Below are 11328 nucleotides of genomic sequence, written 5' to 3'. Positions count from 1 at the left end.
AATCTTTTCCTTCTAGAGCACACACATGCATTGCATATCACATCCCGCATATCATGCCATGTTTTGCATCATGTTGCTTGCGCATTGCACCGTGGCTGATTGTGGTTCCCTTTGCTTATGTTTTTGCTTTGGGTAGAGACGGGAGACGAGTACGTGATCGAGGACCCGTTGAGTACGTTTTCGAGGATCAAGCTTTCGTCTTGAGATCTTTGAAGGCAAGATGACCATACCCTCGAAATCACTTCTATCTTTTCTTGCTAGTTGCTCGCTCTTTTGCTATGCCTATGCTACAATACCTACCACATGCCTTATCATGCCTCCCATATTACCATGTCAAGCCTCTAACCCATCTTGTCCTAGCAAACTGTTGTTTGGCTATGTTACCGCTTTGCTCAGTCCCTTTTATAGCATTGTTAGTTGCAGGTGAAGATGGAGCTTGTTCCATGTTGGAACATTTATATTTGTTGGGATATCACATTATCTCTTATTTAATTAATGCATATATATACTTGGTAAAGGGTGGAAGGCTCGGCCTTATGCCTGGTGTTTTGTTCCACTCTTGCCGCCCTAGTTTCCGTCATACCGGTGTTATGTTCCTTGATTTTGCGTTCCTTACACGATTGGCTTATAATGGGAACCCCTTGACAGTTCGCCTTGAATAAAACTCCTCCAGCAAGGCCCAACCTTGGTTTTACATTTGCACTAATAACCTAGCCTTTTTCCCTTGGGTTTCCGGAGCCCGAGGGTCATCTTTATTTTAACCCCCCCCCCCCGGGGCCAGTGCTCCTCTGAGTGTTGGTCCAAACTGAGCTGCCTACGGGGCCACCTCGGGGAAACTTGAGGGTTGATTTTACTCGTAGCTAGTCTCATCCGGTGTTGCCCTGAGAACGAGGTATGTGCGACTCCTATCGGGATTTGTCGGCACATCGGGTGGCTTTGCTGGTCTTGTTTTACCATTGTCGAAATGTCTTGTAACCGGGATTCCGAGCCTGACCGGGTCTTCCTGGGAGAAGGAATATCCTTCATTGACCGTGAGAGCTTGTGATGGGCTAAGTTGGGACACCCCTGCAGGGATTTCAACTTTCGAAAGCCGTGCCCGCGGTTATGGGCAGATGGGAATTTGTTAATGTCCGGTTGTAGAGAACTTGAAACTTAACTTAATTAAAATGCATCAACCGCATGTGTAGCCGTGATGGTCTCTTTCCGGTGGAGTCCGGGAAGTGAACACGGTGTTGGAGTTATGCTTGAACGTAAGTAGTTTCAGGATCACTTCTTGTTCACGGCTGTGCTTTGCCTTCTCTTCTCGCTCTCATTTGCGTATGTTAGCCACCATATATGCTAGTGCTTACTGCAACTCCACCTCATACCTTTTACCTACCCATAAGCTTAAATAGTCTTGATCGCGAGGGTGTGAGATTGCTGAGTCCCCGTGACTCACAGATTACTTCCAAAACTAGCTTGCAGGTGTCGTTGATTTCGTGCAGGTGACGCAACCGAGCTCAAGGAGGAGCTCGATGAAGATCGTGTGCGTTGAGTTGTTTCGTTTCCAGTTGATCAGTAGTGGAGCCCAGTCGGGGCGATCGGGGAACTTTTGCATTAGGGGTGGTCTTCTTTATTTTGGTTCCGTAGTCAGACCTTGATTGTATCTGGATGTTGTAATGCTATATTCATGTATTGTGTGAAGTGGCGATTGTAAGCCAACTCTGTACCTCTTTCTTATTTAGTACATGGGACGTGTAAAGATTACCCCTCTTGCGACATGCCTACAATGCGGTTATGCCTCTAAGTCGTGCTCCGACACGTGGGAGATATAGCCGCATCGTGGGTGTTACACTTGAGCCCTTATATGGCTATTTATCAAGTTAACACAACAGGGAAACATGGCCAATGCAGGGTGATTGGATGCCGGAGATCGAGTCCCTAAACTTTAACTTTAGTTGGCTCTATTAATTTAATATAAAGCCGGACGTTGTTTAAGAAAAACATTTGACAGTGTGGAGGGCTCATGTGTAAATACCCTCCTCCCTCTGCATCGTCACTCCAGAACAACTTCACACACAACAACTCAGACAATAGATCGACCGATCCACCATGGACGAAGCCAAGTGGTTGCGGTCGGCGCTCGGCTACTTCCTCAATGACGTGCTGACAGTCGGGACTGCAACTCTCACCTTGTTAGTCTCGATGGACAATGACGTGATGGTCGTGCTTTGAGTGGCGGAGCTTGACAAGAATGTATGTGGGGGGGGCAAAGACAAAACAAATTAGGTTTGCCCCAATTCAAGCAACCCTGGCAACTACTAAACAAAACAAATATGTGGTCCAAGCAGTAAATTTTCAATTGGATCTAACGTATAGACATACTACGTGATTGTTAAATTACTAATCAAACTCATACAGAGAAACTACAAAAAAATCAAAAAATTGCTGTCCCCAATTTAACTTATACATGCAACACTGCTGCACAAGGAGGATTCAGTAGTTCAATGTTGCAAGCACATGGCACTTCAAAAAATTATGTAGCTACATTCATACGGGGCGGGGCGGACGGCTGCGATGGGCTAGTCAGCCGAGCAGTCGACTCGGCGACAACCGGGAAGTCGTGAAGAGCAGAAGACGATGACCTCAGGCACACCCTTGTTTCCCTCCTCGCGGGTTGTTTGCCCGTAGTGTGCTCGGATCAGAGGCAAACTCCTCCTCGACGTCGGCATCAAGGTTGTTCGTCGGCCGCAAGGCGGGTGGAGCAGGGAGCAGCCGTGACAGAGCGTGGTTGGGAAATAGGAACATAGGCAAAGCAGTTGAACAAGTGAATACAACATGTGTGATGTTGTCAAAGTAGGCTTGTGTATGCATGTGAAGATGAACTGGCTGAAAGCTGCAGGGGGTCACTACTAGTTGGTAAAAATAAAATTTCATATGGGTTGGGGGGCACGGCCCCCTCAGCCTTACATGTAGCTCCACCGTTGGTCGAACTGTGCCTTGTATGCCGAGGCGGCGACGTAGACACCAGAGGCATTGAGCGTCCAGGTGATAGCATCAGGAGTGTGATCATGTAGTTGAACGGAGGCCAGCTTCACCCAGAGGGCCACAAAATCAAGGATGTGTTGCACCGACAAGACCTTGACGGTGTCAATGAGAAGAACCCAATCATCATTTAGCAAAGCTTTTTGGACGCAGCCATTGATGTACGTGGAGATGCTGAAAATGGAAGGTGCATTATCCTTGGGCTTAGGGCCTATTCTGAAGTCCTCCCACTCCACGCTTCTCCAATTCCAGGTGTGGAGCCGGACATAACGTTTGAGCTCTGTGGAGTTAGCTTCACGAAGAGGTACAAGCCTGTAGTGCAAATTGCTGAAGCTGCTAAAGCCCAGCTTCACAAAATGAAGAAGCGAGGAGTTCCTACTAATTACAAGAGGACGCCACTGTGAAGTACAAAAAATGATTCGTGAAACAGCTCCCAGCCGCCTGTGGGATGCTCGCCTCGCTAGTATCCTGTGCGAGCGCATGTGGCCAGCCCTCCTCCACACAACGATACAAGGTGGGTGGCCTCCATCCGGCCCAAACTGGCACCCAACAGGCCAATAGGCTCCCAGCTGGGCCAAATCGTGGAGAGAAGCTACGGACACTGCCGAACAAATGGAATCGCCAGGTGAAGTTCGAAGCAAGTTCCAGAAGCTGGTTTTGTGGAGTTTGAGAAGCCCAGAGAGCTTCAGAACAGGCCCTTAGTCCCACCTAGCCACGGTGAGGGCCAGAACTTGGTCGTCTTCCCATCTCCAATAGTGATGGAAGTGTAGAACAGGTTCATGTCTTTGTCATCACAAGGTGTACCTAGCCCGATCCAAGTCCGGTCTAGGTCCTTCCACTCCCCCAAGGCCAGCGCAACCTGAGGGCACAGGAGAATTTGTCCAAGTCAAGGATGCCTAGATCACCCAGGGACGTTGGCCTGCACCTAATTTCCCATTTCACTTTGCATTTTCCTCCATTTACCTTGTCCGTTTCAGCCCACAGGAAAGCTCTCTCGATCTTAGTGATGTCAAGCAAAACACCTTTCTTCATATGCAGAGGGATGAGGCGGTGAATCGCTTGGGAGGTGAGAATAGACTTGACATAGGTATTTCGTCCGACCGTAGTGATGTTCGCCCTTGTACCTGAATTTTTTCATATGTGTCAGCTACACGAGTATGCCTTAGATCTGAAAGAAGAATTCAAAGCGAAGGGGATGACTTGCATCACCTGGGCGTTACTTAATTAAACCCAATCAGATGTGCCCGAAGATTTAGTAGTGTCTCGTCGTCGCTGCCCCTAGTTTCATGCTTCTATTATGTTGGCTAGAGGAGTGGGAGTTAAGAAACACAACACAACCAGGATTTGAGTATCATTAAGAAACACGGCACAACCAGGGTTTGAGTATCTTGTCAATGGCAAACATCTGGTCGTTTTCCTAGTTGCCGTAGCCAGTCAGCTCCGGTGTGACCTTTAGCTTGAGGCTGGGATAGCCGTCCCTGGCACGACACTTCTGAGGTGCTCCAACGCCCGGCTCCCATGGAACTCCAATGTGGGGACCTGACCCATAATAGCATCTTTCTTTTTTTCCTTTTTTGCGAAAACATAATAGCATCTTTGAGAAAGCATTTGATAGTTGCACGTAATAAATGAAGCAAGCATGAAGGGCTAATATCACGCACTAGTGAAGCATGTAGGGGGAGGGGGGGACAGTGGGGGCCTTGTTTACCTAACAGCAATGGGCTGGACGCCTTCGGCCGCAGTAAAGAACTGGCCGAGGCACGCGAAGATTGTCCGCAGCGTCTCACATGTGGCCCATTAGATTTACCCGTAGATCCTCTAATCCAGCGACCCGTCGTGACTACTGCTCATGGTTGGAACTTGAGGCGATTGCCTCCTTCGTGCAACCTCGGATCACACCAAATTAAACTCTAAAAATCAAGAAGAAATCTTGAAACAAAAAATTCAGCCCTCAGAAGCATATGAACAAACAAACAAACAGGTAAAAGGCACGCACTTATAAAACGGGAAAATTTTGCCAAATTAGATTAGTATAAGCATCAAACGTGGAAAAACTTGACCATAGAATCAATTAGTACACGCCGTTGCTAAGCATATGAATCAATTAGAGAGAGATGTACGCTCAGATTTGAACCAAAGTTTCAGTGGGGTCTTGTAACACTCTAAAACTCTATTCTCATTTAATAGATGAGACAAATCTTTTGTCTCCGTTTTGATTAAAAAAATGTTCCTGAGCCACAGATCAGAATCGTAGGGTTCATATACGCCCGTATTTGCTTTTCCACTGCACGAACCCTGTCTTCAATATCAGGTGCAGGTGAGCTCGGGCACGTGGCACCAGAACGCCCCGGCCCCTCTTACTGTTCTTTGCTTAACGAGCTCCTGTATAAACCTAACTAGCCCTAGATTAATGCTGTAGTTGATTAACAAGCTCCTGTACAACTGATGTGTCAAAGTGTTTGATGTCCAATTGAAGAGAAAGGCGGTGGAATATCCGCATAGAACTTGAGAGCTATCACAACAACTATATATGACACCTAAATATGTGTTCATCTCTGCAAAATTACATGAGTAACTAGTTCGTGCTGTTCATACATTAAACTTAGTGAAGTTATATATATCCGATACGCCTTGGGGAGACCACAGGTGAGCCACTAAAGATACAACTTTCATCACCACAATGTGAAGCATATAATCGGTAAGTTGTTAGTAAGCTCCAGGATGGCAAAGCCTGCTTCATATGCTAAGAAACTCGATGTCCTCCTCGGCAAGGAACGTCTTCCCTCTGTTAGGATTGTTGGCTCTCCGCTGGGACGGTGGAGGGCCTCGCTGCATAAACAGCATGTCAGCAAACATAGGATGACCGCGTGTGGTTAAGTTGTTAACAGCATGAAAAATACCTTCCGCAAAACAAATGCGAGGTAGAGATAGGATGCCTCCCACTCATCTTGTGACAGCGTGCCTACGTAACTCGAATACGTCAAGGTAATGAAATGATATTTATAGACAGCAGCGAATTCAGTAGGTAGCCTACTTACTTTGGCCCGATCGTCCATCACCGAGAGGCCCCAGCCTTCGCATGAGATCAGCAAACTCTGGCCTTTGCACATAATCGTGTACAAATTCATGGAAGTTCTTCATTAGAACCAGCTCTAAATCATACTGCAAAAGATGCACAATTTTTTGGCCATAGCCTTAGCATCTGTCTGAGAGCAAATTTGTAAAAGAAAACAAACGATAACAAAAAATAGGGTAGCAAAAATTTAGACAAAATATTGAAATGAACTAGTTTGAAATGAGGAAACAAAAGCACAGGTTGCGATAGCATACTGGGCAATAGATTAGTTGCATACCTCCTCTGCCAGTAGTTTGAAGAGATGGAATGGAACAACCCACTCCGGGCAATCAACTGCGTCCTGCATGTTGCCCAAGAGTTTGTTACTGAACAAGTTTTCGTAATTAATGAATGGAAAATTAAATAAAGACAACGAGTGAAAAGCAGGAAGCTAGGTACTACGTCATATAGGGCAATAAACACCCAAACAAGTTGTAACAAGACATGTATATGTAAATTGTCAAAGAAAAAGAAGACATGTATATGTAAGATAAGGGCAATACAAAGGATGTAAGCTTCATACTATTCACAAAGAATGTCTAGAATACGGAAGAACAGAAGACTGCAGCAAACAACATGTAACCTACAGGAGTGCAGAGTTTGTGGCAAACAGATAGTACTATGTAAATCACTAGAGTTACTTTCAGAGCTGCAGCAACTGAAGCTGAATAAGGGCACATAATATATATTTAGTTAAGCATTAGAAAGGGTAGTGTGCATACAAATTCACAAGAGGGCAACTTAATCAAAAAAATACCCAGACAAATCCATTTTTTCCTCTGTTACAATTTGGGTAAACACTCGAATATGAACATCAGTATTCATCTTGAAAAACTAAAAGAGGCCACCGATACAAGGCTCAAGTTATTAGAAAGTTAATCGTGTTGTCACCTCTAAATGAAACTTGTACTTGATACCAAAAGGCCTGGATGCCGGGAATTTCTACACCATTGTGAAAACAACAAAAATGATCAGTCAGTAATGAAAACTAGCATATAAGAAGTTATTACAAACAAACATAATTACCTTTTCTGTGTACTCTTCACCAAAGGTAATACAGTAAACACTGTTCCCAAACTCCATCCCTTCAGCTGAGGATATAAATTTGTATCACATCTTGTGACAAGTACAGTCTAATTTGACGAGATCAAGCAAATTACAGTTGAAGATAGTGACATACATTCTCTTAGTCTTTTAATAATGACATTAGCATCAGGCATCGTTCCAATGAACGTGCCTCCAGGACGAAGCAATGCAGATATATTTGCGAGGGCTTGTCTTGCACGTGCTTCAGTTGACCATGAGTAGTGCATTGCAAACTGAAATACATAGAAAAGACCATCAGAATAGGAAGTATAAACCTCATAATCATATACATTTATCATCCAGACATTCTAAATCTCCTGATGGTACATTACATATTAAAAGTAGATTAAAGATCAGCGTACTTAATTTATTTGCTGGACATAGCAATGATACTTAAGTTTCAACATCTTCCAGGAAAAAATTGTTTGAATGATAATTGTCAATAATGATTGTAATATTTAACAGCAGGTATATATTCACAAAAGGTTTCTAAAATTCAAAGTTGCTTTGACAAGTGGGAAATAATAGATGATTGAACTGACCAATAATAACAACGAACTATGAAAATTAAAGGTCGCCCTTCAAAATATAAAGCTAGGTCACTCACCTGGCAGCTGCATATGTCAAATGGAGCATCCTCACGTAGATACTCATCCAGACGAGTCTGCAGAAACATGAAAGCGGAAGCATTGTGATGCACTTTATAATTCTTGATGAGCACCACAATAATAGACTGATAAACATATGGGGTAAGGTAAAAAGTATATTCTTCCTGGTGATGTGAAAGTATAAGCAGAATCACCTACTAGTTAATGACAAATGTATGTATACGTTGGCATGAGTGTTATGGAAGGATCCATTTCTTGCATATAATTTGGTTTCAACTACAGAAAAATGTTCAATACTTGAAACAAGCTGTGGCACTATGTCTGCTTCCACGCACAGAGCACACCACCACTTTAGGTTTGGTTCTTATGGTAAATTGTACTATTATTTATTAATACTTCTACCTCATAACAGTCGGCACAAATAAGCCGTGCAGGAAAACTGAACTTCTTCCTTCGTTGTTGATCCGAGTCGCCGTTATAACGGGTCATGCAATCTTTTATCTGCAAGTGTAAAGCTCCAACACATCAAAGGAGATTATAAACTTAAAGTGATCTGTCGCGCGTAGTTGAGAACTACAATAGGTAGTGAGGAAATCAAAAGCGAATACACAAGTTCTATGGTCCAGGACCGCTGATAAGTCTGAAGGTTTTACCAAGGACACTGATAAAAATAAGTGAAATAAAGATTGAATATATAGGTTACCACTACCTTGAGATAAGTTTAAATGCTCAAACGATTGCAGTACAGGTTACAAAATAATATCTGCCAAACAGCAGCAATGTACAAATCTGCCCTATACAGAAAAGCAACTGATAGGCATAAATGCCAAAGCATTACAGAGATGGAAAAACCTAACTCACGAACAACAAATTGCATTAACTTATATATTTTTGTATATGCGGGAGCAGCGTTTTGGCTCCCGGGTGAACAGTACCCCAAAAAATAGTAAATATTTTCAAAAAAAATTGTAGATGATCGTGTTGGTGTCGCAAGCATGCTTGGCAATTTTCATGTGGAATGGAGGAGCGGTGTTTCGTCGGTGAAAAAAACAAAATTGGGGTGACATTTTGTCTTCGATCTTTTTTTTTGCGCAGGCTAAAATGGTTAACCTTTTTGCCTCAAAATTTACAGGTAGCATTTGTATGTGACAAAGATCACAAAAAAATAGTCTCAATTTTTTTGACATTTGAAAAAAAAAAATTGGCCCCGGGAGCCAAATTGAATTTCCATGTATATGCATATAATATAGATTTATCATGTGATGGGAAACTAACCGAGCCTTCTGCAATATCAACCCCTACATAATAGCCAACCTTGGCCTTATCCCACTTTATCAAATCACCTCCCTGCATTAACACTCATGAAGAATCAATAATTGTCAGGACTACCTCGGAACTACAAAAAACTCTTCTTCTTATCCTAATTAACACTCGCAAAGCACCCCTTACCTTGCCACAAGCAAGATCTAGAACGCAGTCTCCTGGACGTGCATACAGTTGAACCAGGACGCTCTTTATCTGCCAAAGGTGAGATTGGAAGATTAGCATGGCTTCTTACTGGTTTCACCCAACATCGTAGAGGTGACATTTTCTCAAGGGTTTTAGGGGATGAATGGATGGGTAGCAAGCAAAGTAGTTACCCAGTTGTTGAGCTTCTTGAGGTGGATGATGGGGCTGTTCTCACGCTCCTCAAGCGTCTGATTCGACCGGGCGCTGTAGTGGTCCGCCACCCGCTGCGCACTGATCCGTTCCTCCGAGTACCCTTCTTGCTCCCCATAGTCGCCGCCTACACAAAGAGCAAACACTAGTTAGCTACCCTTCGCACGGTATTGGGGGTTAGCAGCAACTAGATTGGGTCTAGTGACAGAAGGCAGGGAATAGATACCTGCACCAAACTGGCGCTTTTGGGAGGAGGAAGGCTCGTCCTCGCGGGGTCGCTTGTTCATCACGCCGGCGATTGCAGCCTTGGCCTTCGTTCTGGGTGCTGGTTTATAATTAAATAACTATATAGATACCACTGTTGCATACAAATTTGAACAAGACAAATTGTTGTATTCATTCATGATTTGAATACATCACTGTTATATTCATGAAGACTAGCTATCACTGCTGTATTCGTGATTTGAATGCCACACACATGCAACAAAATCCATCAACATAATTTCGGACAGCAGCAGCATATACCAACATGGATTGCAAGCGCACACATGGCACAAAAATCTTCAACATCAATTCGCACGGGGGCATATAGCAACATATCCAGCCAACAAACATGATTGGATATCACGGGCTCGTCAAGAATTCGGGCAGCTTATCGGGTAATGGGTGTGCGCATATATACCTTGAAGGGAGGGGGTCTTGCTGACGGCTGATGCTTCTCTTCCCGATCCGCCGCCGCTGCACTTCCCGGATCCCCCGCCCCCGCTTCCCCACTGGCCTGCTACCGCCGCCGCGGTGTTGCGCCGCTTGCCCGCTCGTGCCAGCCGCGGATTCTCGAGGGCAGGGGAGTGTGGCGGCTGCGTCGAGGAGCAGAGAGGGCAGGGCGTGGCGGCTGGGCGCGTGTCGGAGCGTGCGGGGCCGATGACGGTTTAGGTCGAGGTTTTTTTTTTTGAACAGAAGGTCGAGGTGAGGGAACGGGTTCCGCTCGGTGAGATTTTGGGAAAATATTAACTGGCGATCGTCAGCCAGGAGAGATTTCGCAGCGAGTCCCCCGTCTTCGGTCGGATTCATCTCCACGAATCCTGGCGCAGGATTCAGCTGGGCCACCCCCTCCCCAGCCCACGCAAAATCTTCTGAATAGTTATAGATAACTGGCCCAAATATCGGGTAAAACTGGCCCAGAACTCACGTTTAGCTGCCCCAAAGCCCATTGCTCCTCCAAGAATCAGGCCCCAGCTCAGCCAATGGCCACGTCGGATCCCCAGCGAACTGTATCGTCTATTCCTAAATACTACTTACAACCCACTATCTGTTTTTCCAAGCCATGCAACCATGCCACATAAGCAAGTCATGCATGCAAGTCATAAATTACAATTTTTTTCATTACACTATATGCATGCAATGCTGCCACATCATAAATTCATGCATGTTATTATTCAAAGTTTATTTTTTGCACTAGATTTTGTATTGACAATATATGTAGCATATTTATGCTGGGTGATTGTAACATACCTATATAGTTGTCCTTCACATTTTTGTTAGAAAAGATTTTTTTAACTGAAACTCAAGTTTATTACATTTTCCTTCCATTAGTTTTAGATGATTTTGTAGCAACTATTTATGCATTTATTTTTGGAACTTTTCCCACAGCAACGCGCTGGGCAGCATCTAGTTACAAAGTACTAGAGCCAGCCCATTGGCTAGCAGTGTACTCCTTGGCCTGGGCCACCTTGGTTGGAATCCCAGTCCTTCTATTTTCTTTCACCAGATGGCATTTTCTCTAGTGAAAAATCAACATGGCAGTTTATAAATTTTTGAACTATGTCACATGGCATT

The 11328-nt window shown here is 44.4% G+C and overlaps 1 protein-coding gene across 2 annotated transcripts; it reads right to left on the bottom strand.

Annotated features, from left to right (window-relative positions):
* Nucleotides 1-5537: 5537 nt before the first annotated feature.
* On the bottom strand, nt 5538-10471 carry LOC125514505 (mRNA cap guanine-N(7) methyltransferase 1). 2 transcript variants are annotated; one of them, XM_087528543.1, is made up of 14 exons: nt 10175-10471; nt 9719-9817; nt 9474-9619; nt 9283-9351; nt 9109-9180; nt 8236-8334; nt 7833-7889; nt 7320-7458; nt 7166-7230; nt 7031-7081; nt 6378-6440; nt 6063-6186; nt 5925-5986; nt 5538-5853 (listed from the first exon to the last, which is right to left on the bottom strand). In XM_087528543.1, exons 2-14 carry the CDS (start codon nt 9777-9779, stop codon nt 5761-5763), a joined length of 1101 nt encoding a protein of 366 aa, XP_087384669.1. In that variant the 5' UTR covers nt 9780-9817; nt 10175-10471; the 3' UTR covers nt 5538-5760. The 2 variants fall into 2 exon arrangements, with proteins under 2 accessions (XP_087384669.1, XP_048535803.1); XM_048679846.2 differs by having other exon boundaries at nt 9719-9810; nt 10175-10470.
* Nucleotides 10472-11328: the final 857 nt, after the last annotated feature.

This window comes from Triticum urartu, chromosome 6A, assembly GCF_056163025.1.
Source record: "Triticum urartu cultivar PI428250 chromosome 6A, HENAU_Tu73, whole genome shotgun sequence".
Classification (NCBI taxonomy): Eukaryota; Viridiplantae; Streptophyta; class Magnoliopsida; order Poales; family Poaceae; genus Triticum; species Triticum urartu.
The sequence above is the reverse complement of the archived record's forward strand: the minus strand, read 5'-3'. Positions and strand labels throughout refer to the sequence as shown.